The 16721-nt window shown below is 47.3% G+C and overlaps 1 protein-coding gene across 1 annotated transcript in view; it reads left to right on the forward strand.

Moving 5' to 3' along the window:
- RNF122 (ring finger protein 122) overlaps positions 1 to 9329 on the forward strand; it is a 17831-nt gene extending 8502 nt beyond the window's left edge. The window contains exons 3-6 of the mRNA XM_004696496.2: positions 5296 to 5335; positions 5661 to 5702; positions 7661 to 7743; positions 8243 to 9329. Of these exons, the coding sequence (XP_004696553.1) occupies positions 5296 to 5335; positions 5661 to 5702; positions 7661 to 7743; positions 8243 to 8357 (280 nt within the window). The 3' untranslated portion in view covers positions 8358 to 9329. The remainder of the gene's footprint in view (positions 1 to 5295; positions 5336 to 5660; positions 5703 to 7660; positions 7744 to 8242) is intronic.
- The last annotated feature ends 7392 nt before the right edge of the window (positions 9330 to 16721 follow it).

Genomic DNA, 16721 nt, shown 5'->3' on the forward strand with positions numbered 1-16721 from the left:
CCAGGCAGACAAGAAGAGGGAGGGCAGGGGAAGAGTGAGCCCTGGTTACAGAAGGCACAGCACCCTCTCCATCATTTTAGCCATGTTGTAGCTGAGGCCATGGAGGCTACACAAAGATGCCACAGTCCCTCGGTCTCCCAGACAGCTTAAAAGTGACTCTTCACCACTGCCTCGTGTGCTCCGTAGATACCTCCTCGTAGAGTATCTGTGCCTTTCTTCCTCCGAGGTAGCAGTAACCACCCTGCCCTGTCATTTGGGGGCAGGGGAAAGAAAAGATGGTGAGGCAAGACATCTGTGTACACAAGAATATGCCTTTTCTGTACCAGAAAGCTCTCTGCAAAATTCAGGATGAAGGATTGTGGGAGCCCTGGTTCGGTTTGGAGCTCAGGCCTCGATGAGCAGAATGGATGGAGAAAGGCATGGGTGTGTTGCCCCAGCCAGGAGATCCAGCTATGGCACCCAGCCCTCACCCCATGGCAGCAGTCCACTTGGACTGGAGTTCTTGAGCAGCTCCAGGAACACAGGATCTTGCCAGGTCTCCCGACTTTCTGTCAGAAACAGTGGAGGTAGCTGGCAACCGGATCTCCTTTCTGGCCTGGGCTTTGGGTGTGGGCTCGGCCTGACCTTCTGTCTCTCAGACCACTGACTCTGATAACAGTGTCTGCATCTCTGGTTCTCTGCCTGTGGAGCATCTTATCTCACCCCCTTTGATTGGGGTGTTCCATGATTTGAGGTTCTTTCTCTTTAATTCAGGTCAACAATCTTGCCAAATCATAAATATTTGAGGCTTTGCAAGAGATACAGCCTCTACCACAACTATTCAACTGCACTGAAGACATTATGTAAATGAACAAGCGTGGTTGCATTTTAGGAAAGTTTTAATATAATTTTCACATACTATGAAATGCTATTCTGTTTCTTTACAGCCATTTAAAATTAAAAATTGTCATACTTTGTGGGCTGTCATCCCCCGCACTCCCACCCCCCAAAAAAGGCAGTGAGCCAAATTTGGCCCTCTGGCCATATTTGCCAGCCCTGGTTCTAACTTGCTTTCTTCTAGTAACTCCAACCTATGTAGGGATGGTAAAGGGAGAGAAAGCCCCCATCTGGAGGCTCCTAAGCTCGTGTGTTAAAAAATACTAAGCAAAATTGTTAAATAAAGTTTGACTCACCGTGACCCTAAGTGTTGCAGAGTAGGATGAGGGGCACAAGCTGCCAATGTTCTGATCTGCACCACTGGGGACCTGTGATAGCCCTCGTATAATCGGCTGCCATGAACTAGATTCCATCTCACAGCAACTCTATGGGGCAGAGAAGAGCTGGTCCTATGGGTTTTCGAGACTAAATCCTGATGGGAGCAGGCAGCCTCATCTTTCTACTAGAGCTAGCTGGTGGGTTTGAACTGCCAGTCCTACCCACTCTGCTCCTAGTCAATGGATATGTTAGTCCGTGTAGACTAGAAAAACAAATTCATAGACACTCATGTGTATAAGAGCTTTATATACAAGAGCCATTGAGTATTGAGAAAACATCCCAGTGAGTCCAGATCAAGTCCAGAAGTCCAATAATAGCCCATATGTCCAATAACAATCTATAAATTCCTCTTCAGACTCATGCAGCTCATGCAATGACACTGAGTGCAGGAAGATCACAGGCCAGTGGGTGGAAAGTCTTGTGGATCCTGTGGCGATGGAAGCATCTCAACGCTGACAGGGGTCTCCATGTACCTGTTCCAGGGCTCTAGCGTAGTTCCATGTGTCTTGTCAGATGGAATGTCTGAAGGGAGTGAGTCTGTGTCCCACCTCCTGTGAGCTCCTTAGCACTTCCACATGAGGTCATCGGGTTGCCACCTGATTGACAGGCTAAATTCCACCCTTTCACTCATAAGTCAAATTGAGAACAGATTATGTAACTACTACAATGGATAAGAGCCATTATAAGCTACCTGCAGGGTTTTGAGTGAAGGGTTTCCCCATTGGAAATTATAAAGCTGTAAAAACAATGCATAGTCATGGTCCTAACCACTTGTGCAGGAAGCCACTGAGTCGTTGGCTCTTGACTTGAAAAGAAGAGGGGTATTTCCCAAACCCGATCAAATTCTCAGGACCGTAAGCTGACCAGAGCTGTACTCTTATTGGCAGAGCCGTCCCTTTCATGTGACCTTCCACGCAGAGAGACTTTGAGTCCAGTCCAGAGGTTGCTGCCAAGTAGCTCTATCGTGTTTGGGCAAGATTCTTAACTTCTGAGCTTCATATTCTACTATTCTTCATCTAGAAAAAGACATCACCTCTCTCTAGTGTGTTTGAATTCCATAAAAACATTATGAATCTGATTAAACAGAGATAGGTGAATGACCAGTACTCCTTAACTGTTAGGGTGCTGCTGTATTAATAACCACATACTGGGTTTGGACTCTGGAGTGTTCCGCCCATTACAGGCCACTGGCTTAAAAGGGAAACAAAGAAGGGCCCAGGCGTATTTCTCTGGCAGTGTGAAGAGCAGAATGTGCTTTGATTCCAGAATACTTGTATTCTCTGGATGGAAAATTCCTCAGTCAATAGAGACTATTCTACTACCCTAGCTTAATGGGAAATATCTCTTATCAGTACATTTAACTCCTTCTGTACGGACCTCCAAGGACCTCTGGCAGCATAGTGTATACTCGTTGGGCTGGTCACTACAAGATCAGTGGTTCAAAACCACCAACACTCCATGGGAGAAAGGTGGGACTTTCTAGTCCCGTAGGCTCAGAAACTCACAGGGACAGTTCTGGCTGCCCTGTAGGGTTGCTGTGAACTGGCATCGGCTCGATGGCAGGGAGTGTAGTGGTCTGTTCTTGTCATTTCGGGGGAACAGACCCTCAAGGCACTCTGGTGCTGCCAGGTAAGCTTATTGGGACTGCTAACTGCAAGGTTGGAAGTTCAAACCTACCAGCCGATTTCCGGGAGAAAGATGAAGCTGGCTGCTGCCATAACGACTTGCCAGGCCTTGGAAACCACAGATAGCATGACTGAGTTGGAACCAACTGTGGTAATGGGCTTGGAATGAACTCTGGTGGCTTGGCTACTGACCAAAAGGTAGGGGGTTTGTACAGCACCCACTCACTCCCACCCCCATTCCTTGGAAGAAAAGGCCTGGCTCTCTGTTCCTGTAAAGATTACAGCTTAAGAAGCCCAGTAGTTCTATGTTGTCCTGCAAGGCCCACGTTGTGCGTCCAGACCAGCTCAATACGCAGTCACAACTACTTCCTCTTTATGCTCAAGAAACACATTTTTAACTAAAATTTTTAACTTAGTGGTTCCCATTCCTGAAGCAAATGATCTATGAGAGCTGTTCCTCCGAGATGTGTCCTGTGAGGGACCTGGCAGTATGAGAAGGCTGAGCCTGAGTAAATTCTTAAGTCATTCAGTGTGGGAATGGGGCATAACAGATCAGCAATTGGAGTAAAACCGATCCACAGAGCCCTTGAGGAACCCCAAGAATGGACTTTGGCCTAGGATCTCCCCTAGACCAGGGGGAAGGGACTCGTGGGGGCCAGCGAACATACCTGGACTTATGTAGAGTTTTTTGTCTTTTCTCCTTTTTTCAACCATATGTTTTCTTATTGTTCAGAATAGGACATTGCTGGTTTGTCTACTTATATGGGATGGACGTGGGAGGGAAGCTTGGGGAGAAGGCAATGGGGCCAATGGCCTGGAAGGTCTAGGGGGAAGAAGGAAGTGGGGAGAAGGGTGTGGTGAGCGGATGGTGTCATGGACAGGGGAGCAACTAGGTAATCCAAACCAACATCTAGGAGATGTTAGAGATTCTGTGAGTATCAGAGCAACACAAAGCTAGTGGAGAGGAAGCACTAAGAGGTGGAAGAAGCGGGAAAGTGATGGCGGGGTAGGAGGAGGCAGAAGGAAACAGGCAAGCTCTAGGAAGCAAAGGCATAGATAGGGAGATTTAACTGAGGTGTGCACTTATGTGAACACATTTACCCATAAAAATAGAGCTATTGACCTACATATACATGTATTTATAAGGCAATACACTGAGGCTGTGGATGGGCCTTGGGCCTCGGCTCATACCCTCCCTCAATACAAGAACACTTTGTTCTAACAAATTGGCATTCTGTGATGTTCACCCCCACCCTCCACCCCCTACAGATCCACCTTCCCTCAATACAAAAACACGTTGTTCTAACAAATTGACATTCTGTGATGCTGACCATCCCAACACCCCCTACACAATCGCTGAAGACACAATAGGTGCATAAGCAGATGTGGTGAAGACAGAGGATAGTGCCCGGCTATTAAGAGATATCGTGTCTGGGGTCTTAAAGGTTTGAAGTTAAACAAGCGGCCATCCAACAGTGAAGCAACAAGCCCACATGGAAGAAGCACACCAGCCGGTGTGATCGTGAGGTGTCATCGAGACTGGGCAACAGGCATCAGAAGATTCACAACAAATAGTAAACAAACAAACAAAAATGCATTGGTGAGAATGGAGGGGCTTGGAGCAGAGACCCAAAGCCCATCTGTGGCCAAAGCCATATCCCCTGACAGAGGGGTCGCAGGGAGGGGATGAGTCACTCAGGGTGCAGTCGAGCACCGATGGATCACATAATATACCTCTGATCCCTTGAGGCCTCCTCAGCCCCACTATCATGACCCCAGTGCCGCTGCCCGTACTGGACTAGAGGGGAGCATGTCCATAGGTATAGGCAAGAGATAAAACTCACACCACATGAAACCCAGCAACAGGAATGGGAACAGCAATACCAAAAAGGTAGGGGGAAGAGAGGTGGGGAGGGAGGGGGCACCAATCGCAATGAACGGCACATAACCACACACCCCCATCCAGGGGGAAGAACGACAGAAACCAGAGGGGAAGGGAGACAGCGGTCGGGGTGAGATTTGAAAATAATTAACAATTTATAATCTATCAAGGGGCCATGAGGGTTGGGGAGGGAGGGAAACAAAAAAAGAAGCTGATCCCAAGGGCTCAGTGGAAAGAAATGTCTAGAAAAGAACAATGAAATATATGTACTAATATGTTGGATACAATTGATGTATGGATTGTAACAAGAGTTGTGAAAGCCCCCAATAAAATGATCTGAGAAAAAAAATTCTTAGTCTTTAATCAACTCCGAGTAGCCTGCTAAGTGCAGTGCATGATGTTAAGGGGATGAGCGCCCACACTCCCACTGCCCAAAATGAAGCCCAAGCAGCCGGCCAGCTACCTGCTTTGACAATGCTGGGTTTATGAACAAGTATAATGAACTGCTCTCTGGCCCTTTTCCCACTGCTGCAGCAAGCTCCGGAACCAGGCACGGAGTCAGCGATATGAGAAGGTAAAGTGCCGAAGCCCCTTTCCCTTGCCTAGCTCCCTGTCTCTCCTACTTGCACTGAAAGGAAGCAAGGAGGAGAGCCAGTTCAGACTCCCGGTCTGGGCTTCCTCTGTGACCTTCCCATATACTGATCCCTCCGCTTCCTGTCTTTGAGACTGGCTTGTCCCAGGCAGTGCCCCAAACCGAACCCCCTCAGGGCATCCCTCTGAGGCGTAGCCAAGAGCGCCTTCATTGGTTAGTTCTCCCCTGGCCCTTTGATGCCTCTAGCTCCTATGATTGGGTTCTTCTGACCTCATGATGCCTCCTCTTTTCTTCCTTGGTTTCCCAGGTGGTGCTGAAAGGTGATGCCAAGAAGTTACAGAAGTGTGGGGTGAGTGTCCCACGGCGGCTTGGTGGGGAGCCCCTCAGTAAGCCGAATGGAGTCTTTCTTCAGCTCCCAGCCAGGGGCTTTCAGGAATCTTTTCAGTACTTGCCCTCTTGCCTTGGCTAGATAAAATGGCCTTGATCCCACAGGTAATCAATTTGTTGAATTCCTGTTCTATAGACCTGGCCCAAGCTGAAAACAAAGCCATCTTAAACAGGCTTTTGGAAGTCTCGATGGGCAGGCAGCGCCCCTGTCGCACTAGGTCAGCCTTCCATCTCACCAGTGAGAAACACGGGGCAGCTCATTGTGCCTTGATGTTCGGTTCCCAGGCCCTGGTTTTTCAGGAAAGAAAATAAGATCCTCATTTTTGTCACAGTGAAAAAAGAGAAGAAAGTCTGTATGCCCTGCTCAGAGAAGACGAGCCTTGTTGGTACAGTGGATAAAGTTGGCAGTTCAAATCCACCAGCTGCGCCACATGAGAAAGAAGAGACAGTCCATTCTAGTAAAGAGTTTCAGCCTTGGAAACACTCTGGGGCCACTCTTCCCTGTCCTCTAAAGTTGCTGTGAGACAGACTTGATTCCGAGGCAGTGGGTTTGGGCTTCGTTTTGTGTTTGTTTGATGGCCTGCTCAAACTATGAATGCGAACCGTGTTAGCTGCCTGTCAGGGTTTCCTGCCTTCCTCCTCTTCCCCTGCACAGCCTCATTCCAGAGGGCCCCCCAGCTCTCGGAGAGCAGGCCATCTCCGGTTCCCTTCCCCTCCTTTGAGGTCACAGACACACCTGCACTCTGTAGGCTGCGCTCGCCGTTGTCCGGAGAGGGGAGGATCCCCAGACATGGCCTCATCCCATCCTCTTTTGATGGTCACGCTTGCATCTCAGCAAGCTACAATGCGTCCAGAACCAAGGTCTAAGTAAATCTTCTGGGAACAGTGGTTAAGGGGAAATGGAGTGTGGACAGAGAGGAAAATGCATCGGGACCTGAAGAACGTAGCTGGCCACCCCCCCCACCCCCGCCCCTGATCTCCAGTTGCTGCTGGTGCTCACCAAGTGCGCCGGCCTGCCAAGAATGAAAACCACCCTGGGGGCAGTGTTGTCCGCCAAGCTTCATGTGGGTGGAAGTGTTCCTTTGCTGCTGTGCAGTAGGGTGGCCACTCGCCACAGGAGGCTGATGGGCACTTGAAATGGTGCTAGTGTGGCTGGGGAAATACTTTTTGTATTTCATTTTATTGGGGCTATTTTAAATGTAAACGACCTCAGGTGACTATTAACCACATATTATCAGTGCAGACATTTGTTTGCTTAATGGGGTCTGGGTGAAAGTTTACAGAGCGAATTGGTTTTCCATGCAGGCACTCCTACGACTGGTGTGCTGTAGCACTGATTGCAATGGAGCCTCTTCCGCTTCCTCCCTGTGTTCGTCACTTCGTCCTCCTCTCCTGTCCCGTCTGCTTTCTGACCTTTGCCCCTGGGTAAAATGTGGTCCTTTTCATCTCTTAGGAGTGGTTGTCTTCAGGAGTAGTATGCTTATAGGGTTTTCTCCTCAAAATTGACACCCCAGACTCAAAGGATGTCTAAGGGCGATAGTCTCAGGGGTTCTGCCTTGTTGGACCACTTGGGCTGATATTCCTTGTTTTGAGTTTTGATCCACGGTTTTTCCCTCCTCGGGACCTCTTCATGTGCTCCCTTTCAGAGCAGTTGGCAGTGGTATCCGGGCAATTAGATGGCCCATTGTTAGTCCTTTGGACTAGTTGTTTCCACGCATCCTCGTTTTCTTCGCGTTTTGCTCCTGAGAGACGGATACTTCCCAGTAGATGCAGTTTCATAAGCTATGGCTAAGCCTCTCTGGCTGAGAGAAGAGTCTGGGCTAGGACTTCGTTTCCTCAGACGGGGCTGAGATCGTGGACAGTCGGGTGGATGAGTGTGGTCCCCGTCTGATGGTGTTGCCTACAACCTCCACTCCACAGAAAACCTGTGCCGTCTGTCTAGAAGACTTCAAGGGAAAGGACCAGCTAGGCATGCTCCCATGCCAACATGCCTTTCACCGGAAGTAAGTCCTCACTGGGATGTGTGCCCGGGCACCCTTTGAAAGAGAAATAGGTAGAGGGAATCTTCTAGTACAGTGGTTCTCAACCTTCCGAATGCCGCGACCCTTTAATATAGTTCCTCATGTTGTGCTGACCGCCCCCCCAACCATAAAATTATTTTCATTGCTAATTCATAACTGTAATTTTGCTACTGTTAATGAATTGGGCGACCCCTGTGAAAGGATCATTTGACCCCCCCAAAGGAGTTGCGACCCACAGGTTAAGAACCGCTGTTCTAGTACCTCCCAGTTTCTTCCAGCTCCCTTCTGCCCCTTTGCAAGTGATGACTTAAATCCTATCTGCTCTGGGTAACACCAGGCAACCAGAGAGGGGTTAGATTTGGGGAAGGGGCAGGGATGTTTTTCTTTCTCTGAGAAGCAGCTGGAATCTAAGGACAATAGAGAGCTTGAGCAAAGTGAGGTGTATGATCTAAGAGGATCATGGGTCTTTTTATGCCCACAGATGCCTGGTGAAGTGGCTAGAAGTACGCTGCGTCTGCCCGATGTGCAACAAGCCCATTGCTGGACCCTCAGAGCCCAATCAGGGCATTGGGATCATGCTGGAGGAACTGGCATGAGTGCTGCCTGAACAGGAAGACCCAGAGAAGACCCCTTCCCTCGGGATGCCTGGTCCCCTTACACAGCTACCTTGACTAAGACAATGGACTGGTGATCATCATGTTCCCCTAGAAGAGGAGGAGGATGCGGGCCTGGTCTGTGCCAAAGGGTGACTCCAGTGCTACCCTTGCCCCCTCCGTCCACCTCCTGAAGCTACTTTCCCTTTTCAGCACCAATGGTTTCGCCCATCAAGACCACTGCATCCTGGTACCAGACTCTACACCTGACCGATTCTCTGCTCTCGGGAAAGAAAACACATGCGTCTCTGGTCAAGAGCACTTCCCCCTATGAGGTTCCCTTTGGAAGACAAGCCAACATGACCGCAAAGAAAGGATGGGATGGAGTCTGCCTCATCTGAAACCTCCCTCCTCTTCTCCCTCTTCTCAGAGGAAGGCTTGAAGGGAAGGACAGGCACATCAGGGAACCAAATGCCTCTCGTGGAGGTCAGGGAAGCAAGGAGGAGCAGGGCCACATGCAAGGAAACAGTCAATGTTTACATGGGAACTGCTGACACAGGCTGGCTGGCTGGCTCCCATTGGAGGTGCTATCCAGTTTCTCTCTTCCTCAGTTACTCTCGGAGCTTTCTATTGGATGTTGGGGTTTGAGGGCCTCTCTGGAGCGTGAGCATGTTTTTCACTCATTGGTTCCCAGAGTGGTGTGGGGTTTTTCTTCTCCCCTAAAGAAGCAAAAAAAGGACCTTGGGAGGTGGGGGTGGGGCACAGGGTATCTGGAAGAGCAGAAACCTCCTTTCCCTTTGTAACTAGTATTTTTATATAACACCCTCACCATCTCAGGTATGATACATGGACTCCCCAGAATGGAAGGGTCTTGGGGTGGTGGGTGGGCCTTCCATTCCTCCCCAGAGTGGGTGACAATGGGCAAAGGGTATGTATTTAAAGAGAATTAAATTTAATAACTTTGTCTAACCTTTTGCCTGTGGTTGTAGCCTGGTGAGCCTTTCTGCCAGTAGAGGGGAAGAAGTCCTCTCTCTGTCTCCTCTCGCTGCCCTACGCTCAAAACCTGAATTCAGCTAGGCACTTTTTTTAAGGAAGTTGACGTATTCCACCACGTATTTTGTTTGACAGAGACATGAAATACTTGCTTTGGGAAACCAGATATGTTGAGTTATTGGAAACAGAAGGATTTCTCTCAAGCTGTCTCCCCCAAATATATGCCAGACTTAGCTGCTTGAGAATGACTATACACTTGGAGGTCATCAGGAGTAGATTAGGGGTTAATCTCCCTAAGAGCAGCCATCTAGACAAAGCAGACACCACTGTTTATCCCACACAAGTAGGGCCCACTCCCTTCTGAGAAGGATGGTAGTTGTCTGTTTCCTTGTAGGAGACACCAGAGATGTCAAACCCGCCCAAGGATGACCAAGTTAGGCTGCCATCGTGAATCTAGGATCTGCCCATCTTGTCACATGTATACCCCTAGACCTTCCCATTCCTATGTGCACACCCCTAGTTCATCCCCTTCCTGTTACGCTTATGCCTATCATAGATCCCCTTCCTACAACGTGTATGCCTATTGTACTTCCCCTTCCTGTGATGTGTGGTTACCTGTAATCATGTCCTCCTAAAGAGATATAACGTTTGGTCAGCAATAAAGAAGGGAGCTCTCCCCTGTCCTCGTCCCTGGGGGCTCTCCTGCTCTTCCCCCGCCCCCCCAGGCTCTCTCCTGCTCTCGTGGCCGGGCTCTCGCCACGAGGACCACCAAGTGGGCTGAGGTGAGCATGCTACCATGAAATGTGTCTGACTCCATTATCTAACTCTGACCTCTACCTCTCGTGCTCTCTATGACTTTACTAAAATCTTTACTTATTATCACTGTACAATTGTGCCTACCAGACCTGGGATGATTTGTGGGGGACCCTCTCCCTTCACCCCACATTGGGTGATCACATTTCCACAACAGAGGGGACTCCAGCTCTGATGGTGTGGAAGTGAGAATAGAGTGGCCTACCGGAAGCTAATCCCGGAGCTGAGTGTTGGAGTAACACGGGCAGAGAGTGCAGGTATTTTAGTAGGACGTGGACGTGGGGAGAGGCTGGGGCAGGGTAGCTGAGGTTCGTTCTGTGGGTGCTGGGACTCCTGACATTTCCTTGTCAGTGCCAGTTGATTCCAGTTCATGGCATCGCTTATGTGCTCGAGTAGAGCAGTGCTCCACAGTTCCCCATGGCTGACACTGAGGCACATTACCAGGCATCACTTCTGGGTGGACTTGAGCCACCAACCTTCCAGTTAGGTGGATTGAGTGTTTACTTAACCCAGGGATGCCTGAAACTTCCTTAGACGGCTTTTATAGAAAACACGGGGAACTGTTGGAAAATTATGCCAACTCTTTTCTCTTCGGAACACAAAATATAGATCAATTACAGTGTATTTGGCATTAAGGAAAATGAGGATCCCGCTGAAGGAAGGCGGCAGCAGCAGTCGTTCACCAGCATCTTCTGTGACGGTACCTATTGGCCAACGAACATCTACTCTGTCCACCAAAAGACTGAGTGTTAACCCACCACCACGATCTTGCACGAGATTCACTTAGCTTGTGTTTTTAGAAAAGATTGTTGGAAAAGCTAAATGGCTTATCAGTAATTACCCAGATACTGCATAACAAGGGCGACACACACATGCTGACTGAGCATCCTAAGTTCTGGGCTGGCTTCACTCCACAAATCTTCAGAAGCAGATTAATCTCCATGATAATAAGAAAGGAGCAGGTGCTACTGGCTAATGGAGTTGTGGAAAACAAAAGCCCCAGATAATTGTCCAATGATTTGTGTGTTTGTCATAACTTCATGGTGGGTTACTTTGTAAAGAAATTGTAGATAGAATCTTCATGTATGAAATAGGTTACAGAAGAATTTGCCAATCCCCACCTGGTATTTGGGAGCAATGGGTACCTTGAGAAATCTGACCTTCTTTTCACTTGTCTCCCACTTACTCTTCCACCCTGACTTGCGGTTTCCTCCTCCACTGCTGGCTCCCACCTCCCAGTTGTGCTGTTTTCCCTGCGCTGAGGCCTCTCTTCCTTCTGCTTCCCAGTCTATGGCTCTTGGTCTCTGGCCGTCAGGATAATATCTTGGGTGCCTCTGACCATAGCACTCGGTCACAGGTGGATCTTTTGTTAAAGCCATATTTACAGAATCGCAGAATCTGACGTGATCACATTGGAGCCAAGAAAGACAAACTGGCAGTAATGTGGATTTGTAGTACAGGCCACTGGTATGTGCACGGGAGGTGGGCAGGATCAAGCCATTTACTATGCTTCATACAACCAACAGCAATGGGTTCCAACTGATTCCATATAAAAAAAACACATCACAGGCCCACTATGTAGACAGAGAGCCATGAGAGGGGCCATGCTTGGGGCCCGGCTCCTGAATCTGTCCCCGTGTGACAGCCTCAACAGCACACGAGAGCCTGGGCTCTTGCGTTGAAGGAGAAACTCCGGCGGCAGCACCAGAACCCCCCTGCCGCGGAGTCGATTCAGACGCCAGCATCTCCGTGGGACAGGAGAGATTTGCCTCATGGAGTTTCCAAGGCTATAATCATAAGAGAAGCTCTAGTGGCTCGGTGGTTAAGAGCTTGGCTGCTAACCAAAATGTGGCCAGTTGACCCCATCAGCCACTTGGCAGAGGATAATATGTGGTTTGGTTCCAGTAAAGATTAGCACCCAGGAAGCCCTATGGGGGCTGGGGTGGGGGGAGGGAGGGTTCTTCTCTGTCACTGAGTCGCTGTCCACTGCCCGGCAGTCAGTGAGATGGGGTTGAATCTTCGAAGATTAAAGTGGACTGCCGGGACCTCCACCCGTGCAGTGGCTGGTGGTTCCCATCACCAACCTTTCCATGAGCCACCCCTCGCCACCACAGCGTCACTAGCAGCACCACAAAGCATGAGAAATGGTTCCTGGTGGCTTCCGAGCACCCTTCGGTCTTCGTCCATCACCTCCACTGGGGTTATGCACCAGCATATTTTTTTTAAACCCTGTGTTCTTTTTCCCCAATGCCTCCCTCCCACTTCCTTTTAAAGAGAGTGAGGCATGGCCCTTCTGGGTGAACCCAGAGCCCCAGCCTTCAGGTGGCGATAAGCTTTCACTCAAGCCAGGGCCTTCGGAAATGTCTTCAGCTAGGGCTTCTAAGGAAAAACTCTGGGGAACCATGAAAAATCTTAGGCAATAAGTTTCTCCTCTGAGCACACTTACTCCTCCTCCCACGTCGTCTCCAATATGGTTGGCCACATCAGTGCCACTCCAGTTCCTCCTTATGGGTCATGAATGCTGCAAAAGATGCACAATTACTACGGCTTTACACCTGTTAAATGCTATCAGCTCACACGGGCTAACTCGGAGCGCCTAGATGTTCACTATTAGATAGGTCCAGTAAGTCTTCAGAGGGGGTACGTACCATTCCCAAGAACAGGAATATATTAATGAAAAGATGCAGTGCGTGTAAAGGCAGTAAACCTAAACCACATAAAGGGAAAAGCAGATTCACTTAATTAAGTGTGGGAGAAACTGATGTGGAAAATATAGTAAACATCAACTTTGGGCATAAGTTAGAGCAAATCAAAACAAATCCAAAATGTATTAGATGGACTTTAATGAGGCAGGAAGTCATTTCCTCTGCTTTACTCAGTATTGACCAACTCTGTTGGATTCTTTTTTTTTTTTTTAGGATTGAATTCTTTTATGTAGATTTGAAGTCAGCAGAAAACCTAATAAACTGTACCCCAAAAAATCCTATTTAAGTTCCATAAGGATAAAATCAGAGCTTGAAAATCTTGAGGGGAAAAATTACACAACCAAACCATCTAGAAACACTGTTTGCATGCTTTTAAAATGCCTTTATCCAGAGCCACCAACCATCTCGGATTGAGAATCTACCCCATCTGGAGCACACTCTTTCATGGCTTTGAGTGTGACACAGATGAGACCCCTCATCCTGTAGTCATACTACTTTAGCTGCTGAGCTTTATGTCCTCTGATCCCCAAAGGCCCAGGATCTAGCATCTGTGGGGCCAGGTGTGGAGGGTGGGAAGCTAGCTGACATGTCTGGACCCCAGGCAATGCAGACCCCACAGAACCGACTGCACTGAGGTCTGGCACCTTCCAGGGCTGTTACTTGGAATCTAGGGTATGGTCCCTGATAACCCTGGAACTTGTAATATTCTTCCCTTCCAAGTGAAGTAGACATAGGGGGAACATGCATATGCTTACCTGGACTCTATAATGAACATTTTTCTGTATCTGCCTCATCACACCCCATTGATCTTTCACTCTATCCAGAAATATTAGATCTCTTTCCCATCCGGGCACTAACCAGGTCCGACCCTGCTTAGCTTCCAAGATCAGACAAGCTCTGGCACGTCCAGGGTGGTATGGCTGTAGACTAATATATATTTTTAAAACTGTACTTCAAAGTAAGTTTTGGTCACCAGTATGATTCTTTTCTATCAATTACTGATACATTTCAAAGATAAGCTCTGACTTCAGGGTATTTTTAGAAGTAACTCTGGTGTTAACTCATTTTGTAGTAAAAAAAACTGATGTTATTCACTGCATTAGTTACCTTTTAACCTTGCTAAATTACATGTTGCTAGTCAAGCCACAAGCTACAGTGAGAGGAAAAGACAGGAAAAAAGAAAGCGATATTCATTAAGACTGCATGAGAACTTGCCTCACTGCACATATTACCACTTCTTGGGCAATGGTCCATTGAATATTTTGTTTTTAGACTTTGTCCACATCCCAAACATAGCAAGCTACAATTATTGTTTGAGCACCACTCTAAATGACCTTGTAGAAAAGAATGTCAAACAGAAATAAATCTGCATTTCCTTAGGGCTCAAATGCCATATCTTTAACTTAATTATTGTACAAATAAGCACACTTCTTTTATTTGATGTTATGGATTATATGTGAAAAGAGCATCTAAGTCTAGATCCTCCGGAGTAGCAATACCAGTGAAGTATCATTGTGGCTTCCGCCTAGTCCCGACTTGATGGGGCAGCCAAGACTTTTTCCAATTCATTGGGCACATGATCCCAACATTGGCAGATCAAATGACAGGCTGCAGGGTTCACAGGGCTCCAGGAGCTGGCAAAATCCAAAACCTACAGGTCAGGCTGCTGGTTGATGTCCTAAAAACCAGAGGTCAGAGGATAATGAGTCACATGCAGAATTGACAAAGTTGAAGTTTTGCCAAAACATGTATTGGGTGCAGGCGTTTATCTTCCAATTGATCTTTCATATCAGATCAACAAACAGGCTGATTACATACAGTCTGCCAAATCCTGAGAACTGTGACCTAGACATGTTGACCCACAACCTTAACTATCACAGATGTATTAAAAACTAATGTTCAGATTTTAAAACATGAGTAACAGAGGTGGCTGGCAGACTTTATAAGTGTCCCTGTTTTATGTGCCCTTGGAACTGACTAATTGCCTTAAGCATGCCAGGGAGATGTATTATTTAAATCACTTTTATGTTTACACCTTTTAAGACCATAGCATCATAATTATTTAAAGTAAGATTTGAGGTTTTTTTTCACTTTTTAATTTTTATACTTTGACACACAAAACTTCCTATAAGATTTTTTATTAAAGGGAGACATGCCTGCATTAATAAAACAACGGGTTTTTTTAAGCAACAGTTTTCAGAAGTCATCTCTGTAAAGAGAAATGCCTGGCATAAGAAAGAACACTTCTTAACGAATGAGTTTTGTTCTCTTGGTTCTTGGTAAGGGGACTGCTTAGCAGTTGAGAAACAAAAGATTCACCAGCAAGTCTAAGAATAAAATGTGTCTTCCTATCCCCCCCCCGCCCCCCAAAAAAAGACTTACAGTCTTTGAAACAGTAAAGGGCAGTTATATCCTGTCCTACAGAGCCGCTATGAGCCGGAGTGGTAGGGAGTTTGTGTTTTAGGAAAACATGGTACTTTCCTTCATTATGAGATCCATTTAGATGGTAGAAAAAGCAAATATGGAATTGAAATCCAAAGGGTGGATTTTGATTCCAGCTTTGCCTTGAATTAGCTGAGAGACCTGGCTTAGTTCCTTTAACGGCCATAGACAGAACTATGTCCTTCCAAAATGTAAGTCAACTTGGCTGGACCTTGATTCTCAGTGGTTTGGCATTGATGTAACAATGTAATCAGTCCCCATGATGTGATCTGATGTGATCAACCACTCAGTTATCAGGGGATTCGGTGCCGTGCTACACCTGACTCAGGTATTGGATGTATAGGAAGCCTACCTGGGGGATGGCCTGAAGCTCAAGCCCACTCCATCCCATCATTTCTGACTCATCCTGACCCTGTGCAGGTTTCCAAGACAGTCTTTCTCACTGGAGTAGAAAGCCCCACCTTTCTCCTGTGGATCGGCTAGTGGTTTTGAGCTGCTGACCTCGCATTTAGCGGCCATTCCGTCGCCCACCACACCGCCAGGGCTCCAGGCACGGCCTACAGCACCTTTGCCTTAGAAGAGATCAAAGGACAAAGAAGTACACAGAAAGGAGGGACCCCAGTACCGCCAAGATAGAAGGGCTGGAAACAAAACCTGTCATTTGGCTCCAGCTCCCTGCTCTGAGAACCTTCTAGACTCAGGGGAAAACTGACACCAAGACCATGGAGACCCTCCCAATGGCATGCTGGAGCCACAGATGTTGAAAAGAGGAGAGAACATCCCCTAGAGCCAACAGAGAGAGACAGCTTCCCACTAGAGCTAGCAGGCTGAATTCACACGGCTAACTTTTAAACCCTGAGAATATACATTTGGGTGTAGAGTTCCTGTTACAGTAGCACTAGATAAATAAGATACTTTCTGAGCCACCATTTTCTCCACTATGGCTAAGAGCATGATTGAGAAAACTATACAGTTATATCTCAGTAGTTTAACTCAATTCGTTCCAAATTTGTGTTCAAACCTATTTGAGGTTTGGCACCTTCCAGGGCGGTTACTGTAAAGTTTGAGAACTGAACATATTTTTCCCACAATAAATAATGGAAAACCAAATAACTGGTTCTGAGGCACAAAAATTTCACTTATAAAATCATTCAATCCCAATGGCGGCTTTTTTGTTTGTTTAATCATTTTATTGGGGGCTTATACAACTCTTCACAATCCATACATACATCAATTGTGTAAAGCACATTTGTACATTCATTACCCTCATCATTCTCAAAATATTTGCTCTCTACTTAAGCCCTTGGCATCAGCTCCTCATTTCCCCTCCTCCCTCCCCCAATCCCTTCCCACAGGAACCCTTGATAATTTATAAATTATTACTTTGTCATATCTTATACTGTCCGATGTCTCC

This window comes from Echinops telfairi, unplaced genomic scaffold, assembly GCF_000313985.2.
Source record: "Echinops telfairi isolate 266 unplaced genomic scaffold, ASM31398v2 ScPeMD7_9;HRSCAF=40, whole genome shotgun sequence".
In the NCBI taxonomy this organism is placed as follows: Eukaryota; Metazoa; Chordata; class Mammalia; order Afrosoricida; family Tenrecidae; genus Echinops; species Echinops telfairi.